This window comes from Ictidomys tridecemlineatus, chromosome 7, assembly GCF_052094955.1.
Source record: "Ictidomys tridecemlineatus isolate mIctTri1 chromosome 7, mIctTri1.hap1, whole genome shotgun sequence".
Taxonomy (NCBI): domain Eukaryota; kingdom Metazoa; phylum Chordata; class Mammalia; order Rodentia; family Sciuridae; genus Ictidomys; species Ictidomys tridecemlineatus.
In genome coordinates, this window is record NC_135483.1 from 67,807,571 (window position 1) to 67,826,487 (window position 18,917).

Below are 18,917 nucleotides of genomic sequence, written 5' to 3' on the forward strand. Positions count from 1 at the left end.
CTATTTGTACTCAAATTTCTATAAAATATGGAATTGACTAATTTCTGCTTTATATTATAAATGTACTTCTGTGGATTAAAAATTGTCATCTTGTCTGGCATGGTGGTATACACCTATAATTTTAGCAACTCATGGGGCTGAGGCAGGAAGATTACAAGTTTGAGGTCAGCCCGGGCAACTTAGTGAGACTATGTTTCAAATAAAAAATAAAAAGAACTCAGGGAATGCCTTCAGTGGTTCAGTGGCCTGGGGTTCAATCCTTAGTACCACCCCCCACACACCAAACATGCACATAAATTGTCATCTTGAGAATTTTTTTTGAAGAGTCTCATTTAGTTAATGTATCAATTGTTCATTCAGGCATACAACATTCACTTAAAAATATATTTGCACCTGCAATGTCCTAAATGTTATGCTAAGTCTCAGGTCACAGTCATTTAAAGATAATGATCCTCCATTATTCTATGTGTATATGTCTTATGTTAATGTTGGGGTTATTTTAGAATGTAAGCTTTATGAAAATAGATGCAACATTTGTTTTTTATTTTGCATAGTAAAATCTCAATAACTATTTGTTAAATAAATGAATGAACATTCACAAATGACTAACTGCATCAGTAAGTACCCATGAGATGACAGTCTTGCCACGAAGAAGAAAATCATTGTCAGTCATCCAAGGAATGATTAAGTTTTCATTGAGAAGCCAAAACTGAAAATAAGAATGGGGCTTAACCTTTTCTTCTGGCTAAAAGTGGATAATTTAAACTGTTCGGAAAGAGAAATACTGTATAGGAAACATAGGAGTTAGAAGAGTTGGGATTCAAAAAGAACTCTTTTCGGGCTGGGGTTGTAGATCAGTGGTAGAGTGCTTGCTTCACACATGTGAGGCCCTGGGTTTGATCCTCAGCACCACTTAAAAAAATAAATGAATAAAAATAAAGATATTGTGTCCACCTACAACTAAAAAAATATTTTTTTAAAAAAGAACTCTTTTCCCCATGATCTAAGAAGGATGAAAGCCCAGACGATAATAAGTAATTTTTATATAGCAATTACTGTGTGCCAAGCATTCTTATGTATATTAACTTATTAGTTAGAGCAACCTATAAGGTAGATTCTGTTATTATCTCTGTTTTTACAATGTGGAAGCTGAGGCACAGAGGGGTACAATAACTTATCCAAGATATAATCACATGCATACAAGCCATACATTGCAATATAGAAATCTAAATGGGTATCTCTTATGGTTTAGCAATGAAGTATCCCCCTAAAAGCTCATGTGTGTGAGAATGCAAGAATGTTCAGAGCTGAAATGATTAGATTGTGAGAGGTGTAACCTAAAGTGGATTAATCTGACGATATGGATTACACAGGCAATGACTGTAGGCAGGTAGGTTGTGGCTGGAGGAAATAGGTCATTGGAAGTATGCCTTTGAGATTTATATTTTGACCTTGGTGAGCAGAACTGTCTCTCTGCTTCCTGGTTGCCATGTTCTGAGCTTCTTTCCTCTGCCATGCCTTTCACCACGATGTTCTAGCTCACTTCCAGCCCAGATCTATCGAGATGACAGACCTTGGACTGAACCTCTGAAACTGTGAGCCAAAATAAACTTTTCCTCCTTTAAGTTGTTCTTGTTAGGTCATTTGTTGTCAGCAATGAAAAAGTTGACTAAAATACTATTCATCTTGAATTTTAGTGGAAAACCTTTTCTCTAAACCCTACAAAGAACCCAAATAAAACTATAAAAATTAAATGAATAAAAGCAGGACTTTTGGATTTGACATTCAGAAAAGATTCCCAGACTTCCCAGTTCCTTTTCTCCCCCTTGACCTTTCCATGATCTCAGGATATAGCCACCAAACTGATTCCATGTAACTGTTGAAAAGTTATTTATTTAGAGAGATAATAGTCTCTATTTCATTTTCCTCTTGTAATTTAATCATACTTTTAGTCTTTTTGTTTGGTTGGTTAACCAGTTGTTGATTGATATGGGGTTTTTAGTGTTTGTTTTGATTTTTTATTTTCTGAGTTGTTGAGCCTGATTCTTCTCTTTCAGGTCTGTAGGGTAACACCAGCTATGCTCTCTGAAGCTAAGAGGGAGGGAGATCACTGTTCTATAAAGAGAGACCTTAACCCTTGCTCCTCCTTATAAACCATTTTTTTTGTAGGTTTACAACCAATCAACTTCTAGCTATGGAATGGAGATTAATATATTTAAATTTTTAGCCAGTGTGGTGGTGCATGCCTGTAATCCCAGCAACTCAGGAAGCTGAGCCAGGAGAATAAGAAGTTTAAATCCAGCCTTAGCAACTTCAAGGCTCTAAGCAACTCAGTGAGACCCTGCCTCTAAATAAAATACAAAATAGGGCTGGGAATGTGGCTCAATGGTCAAGTTCTCCTGTGTTCAATTCTCAGTTATTACCCCCGCAAAAAAAAAAAAAAAAGATTTAAATTAAAAAAAAAAAAATTGAACGCATGCAAAAGCTCTGCCCAATCTGTACGTATAAGAGAAGAACCTAGCCTAATGTAGAAGTGTAGACTTTGGAGGAAGGCTGAATTAGATATGAATTTCAATCCTGCCACTTTTTAGTTATTTAGTCTTGTGCAATTCACTTAGCCTCTGAGTTCTTTGTGTATCAATGGAGATAAGAATATCTACTTTACAGTTTACAATTACATAATATAAGTACTTTAAAAATATTGTAGACAGTAAATGGTACCTTTTACAATTATTTTCTTCCCAAATAATATTATTACTTATAAGATCAGTATTATTCACACTGATTATCATTTAGTGCAAAGATGTTTTATTTTATATAGAATGATCTTTTTTCTTGATTATGTTACAGGAGGGTATCTAGATGCCATATCATATGCTTCTTGAAGTTAATTCTTATTGCAGCCAAGTATCAACATTTATCAGCAATAAAATTACCTCAGTTTACTTTATTGGTTCCATTACTTGTGAATATTATACTAAACAAAAGTAAATATTGCATTACTAACTCAAATGCTGAATTGTTACTGATTTGGGATTTTGAACCATATGATCATTTACAAGTTTCATTTAGCAAATATTATTTTCCTCTGTGTTTATCATTCTAGATGAATTAGTAAATAAAATGAACATAGGAAATAAATATAAAATTATTGGAATTCTAACCTGTGTCAAAACCTCACAAACTGCTGTCTGTATAGAGGCAAATAGCATCACTCTTTGCAATCTAAAAGGTAAGGAAAATCATATATTAGCAAACACTTAAATTTAAATACATTTGTTCAGCAAATATTTATTGTTTGCCTTTATTCTGAGAACTCATCTAAACAGTAGGATATGGATGAAAACAGGACAAAAGTTCTTGCTCTTAAATCATACAATAGATTGCCAATAAAATGTAAACTAATCAATAAGATAATTTCTGATAAAAATTATATGGAGGAAATAAAACAAGATAATGTACAATTTTCTGTCAGGCAGACCCCTTCCTTTGAGTTAAATATTATTTTGAACCTGGTAAGGTGGCATGCACCAGTAATCTCAGCTATTTGAGACGCTGAAGCAGGATGATCAGTTGAGCCCAGGAGTGGGAGGCCAGCCTGGGCAACGTAGCAAGACCCTGTCTCAAAAAGTTTGTTTAAGTTATTTTGATTGTTTTATAATTAGCAATAAGAAAGAGATTCAGGATGCCAAAGAGTTTTTCTACAATACCTTTTATTTATTTCATTTGTTATTTTAATATGAAATATCTAACAAATTTGCCTGTCATCCTTGCCCAACAGCCATACTAATCTTCTGTGTATCATTTCAGTTTTGGTGTATGTGCTGCCACAGTGTTCCACAGTGCCTGTTATTTTCTAGCGAAGGCAATAAAAAATGACTGTTAATCTGAGAAAGAGAGCTCAATAAAATAACACCCTTTTCCTCATCTGAGTCCTAAAATAAGATACCAGATAAAGGTAGATGGGGCCAAACTATCACCTTTATTACTAAAAATTTCCTTTAACAGCTTCAACATAATTTTGCATTATGTAAACAAAAACAGAAAGCCAACCTAATGTTTTAACTTGGTTCACAAATATGTAAATGAAGGAAAGGCTGGTTAAATCTTGAATGGAGTAGAATTTTTTTTGGAATCCCTAAGTAATTGTCTATAGTAATAGAGATGCCCAACCTGTATACTTTAAGTATAAGTGGATTCTAGATACCTCAATTTATCTTGAAGAGAAAACTTAAAAAAACAAAAATGTTGAAGAAAACAAGCACTAATGGACCACACACAGACAGTTCAATGACTTTTTATATTTTCTACTGTGAAGTAATTCAAGATTTATTGACTTTGGTAGCAGAACATGATTTATTTGTCGGTGGAAAAGTAGGATTTTTTATGCTGTATTCCAGAATTATACAGATTTAATCTACCACATGTGGCAAGAGCTGGACTAAGATAGGTATCTTTTATATATGGGTTAGGAGAATAGAGGAATTTATGATGAAATCTATGATGGCAGCCAAGAGAAAGAAGGGGACCGTTATTCATGCATAGCTCAGCTGTTCCTACCAAACTTACAAATTGGATAAATTACCCTTTTCAGGAGCTGTAAAGAGTGAGGGGGTGGAGAAGATCTAGATTATTACAATATACTACAAGATAGTGCTTTCAAACTAATGGAATATAAATCTTTCTTTTAAACCACAATATTCCAGTAGTTCCCATTTTTCTCATTAGCTCTCACAGAAGTTGATATTATTTCAGACATAGAAATGCAGGATCAAATTCAGCAATATAGGAGCCCCATGATTTGCTTTGCTCATTTATGTCTTAGGGGTATAGAAAGATTTGCTTTCAATCCATAGACAATTTATATGAGCAGTGAGGTGACTGCTTTCTTTTATTTTATTTTCTTTCTTTTTTTTTTTTCATTCTCTGGGATAGAAAGGATAGACAAGCATGACCTCCACTCATAACTTAATATAAAAATTTGAATACGGCATCATTAGGAGAATGATAATTTCATTTTGAATAACTGGAATTTAAGTGTCTATAATTTTTTTTGTTTTGTTTTGTTTTGTTTGTTACATTCAGTTCCTTCAGGAATTAGTGACAACTTCAGATGCCTCCTCTCCTTGACTTCTAGCTCATGCTGGAAGTTTACAGCGATACTTGCCAATATCTTTGCATCACACATTGTTCCTCCTGGGACTTACAATTTACTCAAACTCTGTTTGTTGATGAGTCTAGTACAGACAAGTGACCGTAACAAGGAATCAGAAGATTGCCTGGATATTTTAATTATAACAAGTGATACTCTACTTGTAGACAGGTAAAATAATGTGTAATGAACTTTTACAAATTATAAGTTGGTCACAGAATTGCATAAATCCTTCCCATTAGTATTATTTCAAGATGAGTATCTAAGTACTAAGTATTTAAATCAGCTTTATCAATGAAGTTAAAATTTTTAAAACATGAAGTGAGCATTGGAATAACTGCTTTCAATATTTTGAGACTCTAACCAAAGTTTTAATGAATATCACCAATCAAACCTTTACAAATGAATGCATCTTTCGTAGGCTCAACTCCCCAATTCCCTAGCTCAGCATTCTGCTTTTGTACCTTGTTTTTATTTTTAAATAATCTTCTCCCTATGAGCCAACAAGCCATTTTCATATTTTTTTTACAGATCCTATTCAATAATATTGGTTCACTACACCCAAATGAGGCTATTAAAAAATGTCAAAATTACCGGGCTTTTTGCAGGGGGGTTGGAATAAGCCTCTGCTCAGCATTTTGGGGCTCCCCACTAGCAAGTACCTTTTTAAAAAATAGGTTACTTAAATGTTTATGAAACTGGAAATAAACTCTTTACATTTATATCTTTTTTGCAATTCTAAGGCAAAAATAAATTTATAAAATGAAGTTGAATTTTTTAAAAATTCAAATTAACATTTATCAAACAGATGAATTTCATTAAAGTTAAACCATTACTGACAATGTAAATTTGTTGTTAAGTGCTACAGATTGCACCAATTTATTCCTCCACTAATAGAACATTAATACTCTCAAGTATTTAAAGCTTCCTCATAGCCTCACCGACTCTAATATCAAACTTTAAATTTTGCCATCTGATGAGTGAAAATGGAATTTAATTTGTATTTCTTGAATTGGAAATAAACTTTAGCATAATTTAGAGCTTACTAAGCATTGTGTTATTTTTCCATGAACTTCCTGTTCTTGGCTATTGTCATTTTTTCCTATTAAACTGTTTACCTGTTTCTTATTGAGTTGTGATACCTGTTGGAAATCAAGGCCTTTATCTCTTTTTCTGTTTGTAATCAGTGTGACTTTTCTTATGGTATTTGGAGCTGTATGAGAAATCTGGTTTTTGTTTGTTTGTTTCTAGGTAAAATTTATATATAGTGAAATAATCAGATAATATTATTTAAAACAGTGAGGTTTTACGAATGTATATGCTCCATAACCATAATAAAACTATTTTCATCACTCTAGAAATATGTCTCTCTCTTCTAATTCCTATTTCCACAGATGATTTCTGTTACCATAGATTAATTTTCCTATTCTTGAACTTCATATAAATGGAACCATACAATGCACACTCTTTTGTGTATCGTTTTCTTGCTCAATATAATGAGCAATCAATAAGATTGACTCACTTGTGTCTTCATTATTTTTATTGGTGAGTAGTATTTCATTGTATGAATATACCACAGTTTATTTATCTATACTCCCTGTGGTGGACATTTGGGTTTTGCATGTTTTGACTATTACAAATAAATCTGATGTAACCATTCTTTTTTTATTTTTTTCCTGGTGCTAGGCCATGCACATGTTAGTCAAATGCTCTACCACTTAGGTATACTCTGAGTCCTGCTGTAAACATACATATATGTTGTAAACATATATATATATATATACAACAAATATATATATATACATATATTTATTTATTTATTTATTTATTTATTGTTGGACTCGATACTTTTTATTTTATTTATTTATTTTATATGGTGCTGAGGATAGAACCCAGGGCCTTGCATGTGCTAGGTGAGCACTCTTCCCCTGAGCCACAACTCCAGTTCAGCATGTTTAAATATATATTTTTTAATTTTTCCTTTTATTGGTGAATTATAAATATAGAATGAAATTTGTTATAACACATTCATATGTGTACACAATAAAACCATATAACCTGAACAATTCCATTCCCCACTATCTCCTGTTTCCCTTGTCCCCTTCCTCCCTGGTCCCCTTTTTCTATTCTACTGATCTCTCTTTTATTTTTTTTTAATTTGTTCTAATTGGTTATACATGACAGTACAATGCATTTTGGCACATTATACACCAATGAAGCATAGCTTCTCATTCCTCTGACTGTACATGGTGCAGAATCACCAGTATTGTAATCTTACATATAGGGTAATAATGTCTGTCTCATTCTACCATTCTTCTCATTCCCTCATTCTTCTCATCCCCACTCCTCCCCTCATTCCCTCTGCCAAATCCAAAATTCCTTCATTCTTCCTTATCCACGCCCACTATGGATCAGCACCCACTTATTAGAGAAAACATTCAGCCTTTGGTTCTTTGGAATTGGCTTATTTCATTTAGCATGATGTTCTCTAGCTTAATGCATTTATCTACAAATGCCATAATTTTATTTTTCTTTAAGACTAAGTAATATTCCACTGTATGTATGTACCACATTTTCTTTATCCATTTATCTGTTGAAGGGCATCTGGGTTGTTTCCATAGTTTAGCTATTGTGAATTGAGCTGCTATAAACTTTGATGTGGCTGCATCACTGTAGAATGCTGATTTTAATTTCTTTATGTATAAACCTAGGAGTAGGGTAGTTGGGTCAAATGGTGGTTCCATTCCAAGTTTTTTGAGGAATCTCTATATTGTTTTCCAAAGTGGCTGCACCAATTTGCAGTCCCACCAATAATGTTTGAGTGTACCTTTTCCCCACATCCTCACCAAAACTTATTGCTTTTTTTCTTGATAATTGCCATTCTGACTGGAGTGAGATGAAGTAGTTTGATTTGCATTTCTGTAATTGCTAGAGTTGATGAACATTTTTTCATATATTTGTTGATTGACTGTATTTCTTCTTCTGTGAAGTATCTGTTCAGTTCCTTAGCCCACTTATTGATTTTTTTGATAAGTTTTTTGAGTTCTTAATATATTCTGGAGATTAGTGCTCTATCTGAGGTGCATGTGGTAAAGTTCTTTTTGTGGGCTTTTTTTTTAATATTAGGTAAATACTTAGGGGTGGAATTCCTGGGTCATAAGGTAAATGACAGTTTTCCAAAGTGTGTGTGCCATTTTACATTTCTAACAAAGATGTAAGTGTTTTCTTTGTCCCCATCCTCACCAGTATTGACAGTCATTTTCTTCTTTTATTTTCTTACCAGTCTTTTCCATTTTAGCTGTTCTAGTAGATGTGAAGTGCTATCTTGTGGTTCTTGCATTTCCCTAATGAGTACTCATATAAGCTTTTCCATATGTTTATTGGCCACTCGTATATCTTGTTTTATGAAGTATCTGTTTTAGTTCTTTTTAGTTGTGTCATTCTTGATCAGTGTCCTTTGTCACATATATGTAGTATGAAAATTTCTCTCATTCTAAACTGTTTTTAAAGAATTTTCTTAAAATTCTTAAAGAAAATTTGAGCAGAACTTTTACCTTGATAAAGTTCAACTTATTATTTTCTTTTATGTTTCATGTTTTCTGAGTTTTGTTTAAGAAATCTTTGCCTACCTCAAGCTCAGGAAGTTTTGTTTTGTTTGTGATACTAGAGATTGAACCCAGGGGTGCTCTACCATTAAGCAACACCCCCAGCCCTTTTTATTTTATTTTATTTTTTATTTTGAGACAGGGTCTTGCTAAATTGCCTAGGCTGGCCTCAGGCTCAAGATCTTTGTGCCTAAACCTCCTGAGTAACTGGGATTATAGGCATATGTCACTGTACCTGACTTCACAAAGATTTTTACAAATGTTCTTCTAGAAGCATTGTAATAATTTTAACTTTAATATTATGTCTTTAATTTATATCAAGTCAACTTGTGTATATGGTATGAGGTAGGAAAAAAGATTAATGGTTTTTCCAATGCATTTGTCTTATTTTTCTACATCATCTGTTGATAAGATCTTCCTTTTCCCTGTTTTTGTTTTATTTTTGTTTCTGTCTTTTTGCAGGGGAGAGGGTTTGAGCATTCCAGGCTGGGAGCAATATCTCCATCCCTGTTTTGGTACTATTGTTGAAAATTAGTTAGTACTATTGTTGAAAATTAAACTGAATATAAAATTGAACTATTTGAACTCTATTTTCTGTTGCTTTGGTCTGTTTTCTATGCTTATGTCAATACTGCACTCACTGCCTTGATTATTATGACTCTATGTTCAGTCTTGAAACCAAATGATGCAATCTTAGTCTTCATTTTCAAAACTTTAGAAACTTCTATAGGCCTTTTGTATTTTCTTATAAAATTTATAATCAATATTAATACCAACATTCCCTCCACCCTCAAAAAGCTTTTAAGGATTTTGATTTTGATTGTTACTGCATTTAACTTACAAATAACTTTTGGAGAGAATTTATATCTTAGAAATATTAAATATTTCTGTCATTTGCTATAGACATATAGAAATAAAATTGATTTTTTATTTTGACCTTGTATTCTGTGACCTTGTATCAGTTTTTAAAAATATTTTTAATTAAAAAAAATTTAAAACCTGTATTTTATTTACTTTCTTTTAATATGGACCTGAGGATGAACCCAGGGTCTCACACGTGCTAGGCGAGCACTCTACTGCTGAACCACCACCCCAACCCCTTGCATCAGTTTTGGAAATTTCTCAAAAGTTGATTCCAATTATTTATTTATTTATTTGGATTGAAAAAGGAGCACTCAGCCACTGAGCCACATCTCCAGCCCTATTTTGTATTTTATTTAGAGACAGAGACACATTAAGTTGCTTGCCACCTCACTTTTGCTGAAGCTGACTTTGAACTCAGGATTCTCCTGCCTCCACCTCCTGAGCTGCTGGAATTACAGGCATGCACCACTACACGGCTGATTCCAATTTTTAGACAAGTTTGAGGCCCATTGTTTCATATCACGAGGTTGCCAGCCTGGCTACATCCCAGAGTTACCTGGGTCTAATATATAGCCAGGTTTAAAAAATATATAGCCAGGCATTGTGCTGCATACCTAGAGCCCCACCTACTCAGAAGTCTGAGGTGAAAAGATCACTTCAACATGCAAGTACAAGACCAGTCTGGGCAACCCCCAGCAAGATTCTCCATCTCGAAATAATAAAACTAAAAATAACTTAGGACTGGGTACCACTTCCGTAGATTCTAAGTGGTTTGGAGTAGAACCTGGCATTGGAATTTGTTGAAAAGCTCTGCCAGTGATTTTAACGTGATCTAAGGGTGAGAACCACTGCTCTTACAGGCTTGAAAAGTTTCTTTAAATGTCATTCCCTCATTTTATATCTCCAAACTAATATTCAAATTCCTTGGAATGGCATATACATTAAACATATTTTATAACATCCTCCTATCCACATCTAAAGGGATACTATCTCAACTTCTTTTGCATTGCATGTCTACATCTGCTTATCACACTTGATTGCATCAGCAAGTTGTAATTTCTGTGGCAAGAATTTTAAAGCTAAGCTAAGATAATCATATTCCTTTCTCAGAATATGAGAAGTGAAGAAATCGAGGCAATTAAAGAGGGTTAGAGACTGAAAGGGTATATCAAGAATTGCTGTGATACAGAAGCATCAGTAGATCTGATGAGACATTGACAAACCTAATGTAAAGATTTTGAATATGAAAAAGAAAGCAATCCATAAAAAGACAATGCCCAATTCCAATATTGTCTCTCTGAAGCTTCCTCGGACTCCTTTTCCCCAGGAAAAAATAATAATACTCACTTTTTTATGTATTTATTTTTTAGTTGTAGTTGGACACAACACCTTTATTTCACTTGTTTTTTTTTTTTTTTTTGTATGTGGTGCTGAGGATTGAACCCAGGGTCCAGCACGTGCGAGGCGAGCGCTCTACCACTGAGCTACCACCCTAGCCCATAATACTCACTTATTATTATTATAAAATAATACTTATGTGTGTCTTAAAGACAAGATTTTAGTACTCATCACATTGTATGTTAGTTTTTTTATGTCTCTTCTAGAGTGGGCTGTGCAAGTTGGGGACCAAGTTTCATGTTCTTATACCTAGCCCCTAGCTAGTATACACAGGTATATTAGATGCTAAATCAAATTCAATTTAATTGTGTATCTGTTAATACTTTATGACTTCTGAAAATAAAATATTAAATAGTAGTAATGAATAAATTATTTTTCCCTAGGCTTTTGAATTTTAGCATAAACCTTTTTCCCCATGGTATACGCCATCCAGTCTCTACTGAAATTTTTCCTACTCTATCCAGAAATAAATATGGAACTGGAGCAGTTAGCATTCAAGCTGGCAGTGCTTTGTTAGCTAAAGATGGTATCTGCTTTATAGGAGACTTGTCTTCACACAAAAAAGATAAACTTGAACAACTTCAATCAGGTAAACAATATTTTTATCAAATTTTCACTTTTTACTTGATAGTATTACACTTTTAGCAATTGATAAATTATATTAAATGTCATTTCTCATTTCAGTTTTATAAATAAAAACAGAGAAACTTAATATGTAAATGCAATGTTTTAGCTTTTGCTTTGAGTTGTTCTAACATGTGAGATTACTTTGTATTGGGCCAGAATTTTTTCTTCTTCTTTTCTTATTGCGTTAACTAAGACTTCCAGGATAATGTTGAAAAGCATTGTTCCTGATTTTAGTGGGAAAGCTTCAAGTTTCCCACCATTAAGTATGATGTTAGCTGAACAATTTTTGTGATGTTTTATTAAGCTGAGAAAGTTCCCTTCTATTTCTAGTTTCCTGAAATTTCTTATTATAAATGAGTGTTGGATTTTGTTAAATGATTTTTCTATATATATTAATCTGATCATGCGGTTTTTCTTCTTTGACCTGTTGATGTGATAACTAACATTAATTGATTTTGAACATTGAACGAGTCTTGCATACATGGGATAAACCCACTTGGTTGTGGTCTCTACTTCTTTTTATATATTGTTGAATTTGACTGCTACTTTGTTAAGAATTTTTGCATCTATGTTCATGAGAGATATTGATCTGTAGTTTTGTTTTCTTGTGCTTTCTTTTCTGGTTTTGGTGTTTGGGTAATGCTGGTTGGGCCAGGTTTACAAAGATGGGCAACAACATTGTTGAGAATGTGGAGTATCTGAATTGGTGGGAGTGTCAAATGGTACCACCATTTTAAAAAATTTTAATTAGGTATGTATGGCCATTTTGAAAACTCCTCTAGCCAGCAGTTTCTATACAGTTAAATATACATTTATCCTATGACCTAAGAGAAAAGTAAATATGGTCACAAAAGACTATTATCGTGAATAAAAAGAAAATTAATTAAAAAATATATTTGGGAAGTAGGATTCTAAGAATAGCATTGAATTTAGATTGGTTATAAATGGTGAAAGAAGGATAGAAAGAACAATAGGCTGTTTCCACAATTTATTGTTCAAGTTTTAAGTGTACGGATGGTATGCCACCAATTATGAATGATGAACACAGAGACATAGGGAGCAGAGGACAATGATGGCTTGGGTTTTAATATTACTGAATTTGAAGTATATTTTCTCCCACTCATTGTACTCATTTTGTCTTTTCCTCTCATACTCCTACATGGATGGTCCACTTGCTATCATTTTTTGCCACATAAAAGGACATCACTTAATTTTAACTTCCAAGTCCACTCTTTTTAAAAATATTTTTAAATTGTTGATTGACCTTTATTTTATCTATTTGTATGTGGTACTGAGCATCGAACCCAGTGCCTCACACATGCTAGGCAAGTGCTCTACCACTGAGCACAACCATAGCCCTGTAGTGCACTCTTTATGACCAATCTTCTAGACCTCTGCCTACTCCACCCAGATGCCCAACCACAATTTCAGCCACATGCTTTGGACTAGACGTTCTCATCAAGTCATGGGAAACATTAACATTTAATCTTTTCTTGTCGTATTCTTTTTTTATGGCAGGTGCTCTAATTTAGTAATATTTTGCAAAACAATCAAATTTAGTTATCTTCACCATCTGAATTTTAGACAGTAAAATTTTATATAATGATATTTGGTATTAATTTGTATAGATATAGACCAAAATGAACTTAAGTAACAAATGGATAATGTCTTCTGAACTTAGTTTTGGAGAGCAGAAGCATTACAGTATACATCCCAGGAAAGAAGTTTGGGGATGATATTGATCAACAAATGACTTTTCCAGTTCAGTGCAGTTTTTGGTCTTTTGTTGATATGGATTCATCTTCAAGGAGAAATACACAGAAAAACAACACTCTAATTGGTCAGATGGTAAGGTATACACTTAATTGTTAGAATGTCATTCAGGGAATTTTGTTGCAGATTTTAATATATCATATTTCTTCTTCTTTTTTTTTTATTGTGGTGCTGGGGATTGAACCTAGGGTCTTATGCATGCAAGGCAAACACTCTACAAACTAAGCTATATCCCCAGTCCTTGATATATCTTCTTAATGTTTTGTTATTAACCCATTTTTATATCAGGTTTTATAAACAATAATAACCCAATTGTTTAAATTTTTATTTTTAATTTTTTTTCTTTTGTGTGTGTGTGTGTGTGTGTGTGTTGTGCTGGGAATTAAACCCAGGGGCTCATGCATGCCAGACTAGTGCTCTACAATGGAGTACATCCCCATCCCTGATTTTAGGATTTTTTTAGTCATGCAAATCAGATGTCTTCTTAGTAGAAATTTGAATCAGTAACTGGAAAGTCTTTAATAATGTATAAGATAATACTTAACGAAGAGCTTTATTTAAAAAAATAAAACTCTTTACAAGTTCCCAGGCTATTTACATAATGCTTTAAATTGTAATTGATAAAATATTTGACATTTTGAACAATAAATTATATATAATAATCAATTTATAATTAATTATTTCCAAATTGTGAAAATTCTGTAGCTTACTGTCTGCCTGTTGTTACTTTTTGGTTTGATGTAGGATTGCAGCTTGATTCCAGCTAACCTTGTAGAGACATTCGGATTACTAATTAACTGCAATGAATCATCTCCTTGCCACCCACATTTTCCTACTGTGCAACATACTTTAAAGAAAGCTATTGATCCTGAAGGGCTATTTTATTTTGCTTCTAAACAGTTCACAACTGAAGATTTTGAAAAGGTAAAGGTAGATACAGTGGTTATCCAGAATGCATGTATTAACATTTCCAACTTTAATAGAAGTCTTTTTGAGCATTCTTCATGTAGGATTCTTTTATTCCAAGTGCTTCCACTTTAAGGCCATTTATAGAAATCATTTAGGATTATGATTAAATAAACAACTATGTAAGGAAATAGATATTAAAATATTGAGTTTAAGCTGGGCACAGGATATGTGCCTGTAATCCTTTTTACTCAGGAAGTTGAGGCAGGATGACTGCAAGGTCAAGACCAACCTGGGAAAATAGCAAGACTCCATCTTAAAAAAAAAAAAAAACCCCAAATGTCTAAACTGTGGAAATTATTCTTTGAACTACTGTCCAAAATCACTAGGGCTTTGAAAAAATAAAAAACAGCCTTTCTACAGAAAATAAATATATATATTTATAGATATAAATTATTTATATTTATTACACTTTTATTTATATATAAGTGTAATAAATATATATAAGTAGCCTTTCTACAGAAAATAAATATATATATTTATATATATAAATTATTTATATTTATTATACTTATATATAATATATATATTTACACACTTTTTTTCACATTTTACAGACCATTCAAAGGGATTTCCCTCATATGAATATTTTCAGAATTCTTACTTTCAGTAATATGTAGTATGACTCACTAACCCATAATGTCCTAACATTATGAAAACATTTGTGGAATATTCAGAAAACTCAGGAGCAAATGATATAAATTTAGTAATCATTGTCATAGTTATTAAAGGCTTACAGATATCTATAACTTTTAACTGTTTAGAAATCTATTTATAGTAAAATATCTGGGCAGCACAGGTGATATTTGGCAGTGGAAACCTGGCTATTAAATTTTTTTTCTTCATACCTGTCTTCTCAGCATCTTGCCTGGGTAAAAGGCTAAAAGACAAGGTGGACTTTAAAATGGATTAAAAACATTACTTGTTCACATAGACTAGAATAGAAAATGAATAATATTTAAGATATAGTAAGGGGTTTTTTTTTCTTAATACATAAGAATAGTTAGTTTCTTGGAATTGGGGCACTAGATATAGACCCAGAGAAATTTTTGCTTATTTTTTCCTGAAAAGTGACAAAACAAAAAACTATGGATTTATTAGTCAGGTATGTAATGAATACTTCACATATATTAGCCTATTTCTGTTCTTTTATATTCGCATAGAAATATAAAACTCTTTTTTAAAATTATTATTTAATTGACATTAAAAACAAGATACATGAAACAATTAAGGAACAACTCAAGCTAAGCTGAGTGGTGCCAACTATAAGTATTTTGGAATTCAGAAATGAAAATATCAATGTAGAATGCAAGAGCTGGGAAAACTTCATGGAGGAGGCAGGACTTTAGTTGGGCCTTAAGAAAAAGTAAAATTTAAATGGCAGGAAGGATGTATATTTTAAATAAGAATCACAGTAGGTACAAAGACACAGAAGTTGAAATAAGTATGTATGGAAACTATGAGAAGATCAGCTTGACTAGTGTAAAAACTGAATTATGGATTCACAGGGATTTGGCAATTTACAGTAATCCAAGAAGCTCTCAGACAGAAGTTTAGTTGATTTGTCAGACTGTAACAAACAGTTTAGATGTTAGTAGACAAATAAAATGGTGAAAATAGGTTGTTTGCAAGACAAATCTGTCTACCACACAAATCAGAGTGGGTTTGTTGCAGTCTGGGCTCTCTTGAAGGTAGACTGCATGTTGAGAAGGCAGAGTTTAGTGTGCCAATGTGTTTTAGGGAGTTCTATCAATACCTGAGGAAGGGATGAAGCCAGATTAGGCAGAGGGAGGAGTCAAGCTGCCATACAGGCCCAATGTTAGCTTCTGCTGGCCTACAAGGAACTCTGGAGCTAAGGTGACCAATCAGAGTTGTTTAGCTTTGGACAAACAGAGAGGAGCTTCATAATGCCTTCTTTACTTCTGTGTCAACCAGTTATATGATGTGACCTGTCCTAAGGCAATCCCTGAAGGAGATGTCAGCTAGAAGCTATTACTGACAGCATTTCCAGTAGCTAGAGCAAGATATCCCCTAAGGGTCAATATAAGTGGTATATCATCATGCCACCATGGGATAAAACTTAGGGATATTGATGTTATTAATTAATTAATATCAGTTGTATTATTATACAGTTATGAAGGCCTGGAGAGAATTGTAGTGCAAGGAGAATAAGGACAGGACACTTCCATACAGGTTATTTCCAATCCAGGATATAGCTATATACTTTTTTTAAGAGGTTATATTTAAAAATGCAAATATTATAGTTAATAGCAACCTTATTATAGTTATTTTTTCCCTTTGGTTCTTGAATTGAAAAAGTAGAAAACAACTAGTATAGTGAAAAATCTGGAAATTATGCCATGAATAAGGACTTAATAAGGAACTGGGACTCAGAAATTTAAAAAAAAAAAAGAAAGAAAGAAAGAAAGAAAAGATAAAGACTCAGAGGGCCAGGATTATAGCTCAGTGGTAAAGAACCTGCCTCACATGTGTGAGACACTGGGTTCGAGCCTCAGCACCACATAAAAATAAATAAAATAAAGATATTGTGTCCATCTACAACTAAAAAAAATATTTCAAAAAAAACTTAGAGAAAACAGTGGCAATCTTTGTGTTAAAGAATTATTCTCTTGGGCTGGGGATGTGGCTCAAGCGGTAGCGCGCTCGCCTGGCATGCGTGTGGCCCGGGTTCTATCCTCAGCACCACATACCAACAAAGATGTTGTGTCCGCCGAGAACTAAAAAATAAATATTAAAAAAAAAAAGAATTATTCTCTATCTAAATCTTCCTGAATCTCCAGGGCCCACCATCACAGCAGTTAATGTAGTGCCTCCCTCACTTCAAATGTTCAGTTAAGTGTTCTTTAAAAAGAAGGAAGGGAAGTTAGAAAACTAAGTAGCTCTAGGGCCAGAAAAATAAAGATATGTGGAAATAAACTGTCAAAGAAAACTATTCAAAAGAAAAATGAACTTCTGAGGGAGATGAGCCTTTCTCTCACTGAAAGACTAGTCAGTCTTTCAAATACATTATACTTGCACCATGAGGGAGATTATTCTAGATAAACTTTAATATTTTTTTCAAGCATAAGACTGATTTAAAGTGCCTAGTGACTTTGAGATGGCCTCAGATATTTACTTAATTTTTTAAAATATGCAAACTTCAAATTATAAGATACCAAAATCTTTGGATTTTTGTTATAGATTCTATAATAAAACTTACATCTCTTAAATTTTTCACTTTTAATTTAGCTACTGGCTTTTGCAAAGAATTTGGATGTAGAATTCAGCATGGAGGCAGAAAGAATGATTCATGGCTATTATCTAGCCAGTCGAAGAATCAGAACAGATTTTATATATGGATCAAAACTGTCAGCATCTGCATTAAAATATTTGTAGGTATTCAGTTCAAGATTTTAAAGGCAGTATTGAGTTTTAAGTGGTGTATTTAACTTATGTTATCCATTTAATTTGTTTCTCTGTTTGATCGCTGATTGGTTGGTTTATAATATACCTTGTCCCAAAAGAATTTAAGAGGACTTAATAATTTATTTTTACTCATATGAACCTCTAATAATTTTTTTTCACTAAGTTTATTTTAGTATGTGTCTGAGAAAAATATCAAATGATTTTTGTTTTTTTAAAATGTGGATATTTATAGTCTAAGTATTTTGTAGTAGTACCTAGAAGATTTCTTAAATATTTCTTAAATATATTGTTCCTGTACTTTTAAATACTTTAATGGACTCATCTGTTACTGTTCCTTAAAATGTTAAAAAGTAATCTTTATTATAAAAGGAAGTACAGACATTATAAAGTCTAAAATGACAAGTATCCTAACTCTACCTATTCTTATAATCACTGTTATCCCAGAGATAGTCACTGTTGACAGTTTTTATGTATTCTTCCAGAAATTATCCATTCAAATGCTAGCATATACATAATATATAATTTAAATATGGTATGTAAAATATATTTTATTCAATTGTTATATATTTTAAAATTAATGTGTTAAGCAGGATGCAGTGGCACTCTCCTGTAATCCCAGCAGCTCAGGAGGCTGAGGCAGGAGGATCACAAGTTCAAAGCTAGCCTCAGCAACAGTGAGGTGCTAAACAACTCAGGGAGATCCTGACTCTAAATAAAATGCAAAATAGGGCTGGGCATGTGATTGAATGCCCTGAGTTCAATCTCTGGGACCTCCCCAAATTAATATATTAAACATATATATAAGCTTATAAATATATACATCTATATTTTCATGTGGATATGAAATATGCTTTTTTGCCCAAATAGAATCAGGCATATACAGAATTACCTTATTCCATTTTAATAGTTACATCATTAAATGTAACTTAATTGTGATGTGTGGACATTGTGATATGCTTTTACCATAATTTATATAGTCACCTATTATTAGAGAATTACTTCATTTGATACAATATTAAAGTATAATCTCCAGCATGGTACAGTGGTACAGGTATGTAATCCCAGCAGCTCCAGAGGCTGAGGCAGGAGGATCAAGAGTTCAAAGC

At 32.9% G+C, this 18,917-nt stretch overlaps 1 protein-coding gene and 1 pseudogene across 1 annotated transcript in view; one reads left to right on the plus strand and one right to left on the minus strand.

Annotated features, from left to right (window-relative positions):
* The window catches only part of Mcmdc2 (minichromosome maintenance domain containing 2), a 39,137-nt gene that overhangs the window by 10,328 nt on the left and 9,892 nt on the right, over window positions 1-18,917 (plus strand). The window contains exons 7-12 of the mRNA XM_078017116.1: window positions 3,107-3,232; window positions 5,086-5,323; window positions 11,403-11,608; window positions 13,328-13,494; window positions 14,164-14,343; window positions 17,635-17,777. Coding sequence (XP_077873242.1) covers window positions 3,107-3,232; window positions 5,086-5,323; window positions 11,403-11,608; window positions 13,328-13,494; window positions 14,164-14,343; window positions 17,635-17,777 — 1,060 coding nt within the window. The remainder of the gene's footprint in view (window positions 1-3,106; window positions 3,233-5,085; window positions 5,324-11,402; window positions 11,609-13,327; window positions 13,495-14,163; window positions 14,344-17,634; window positions 17,778-18,917) is intronic.
* On the minus strand, window positions 3,734-3,831 carry LOC120883792 (U6 spliceosomal RNA; annotated as a pseudogene).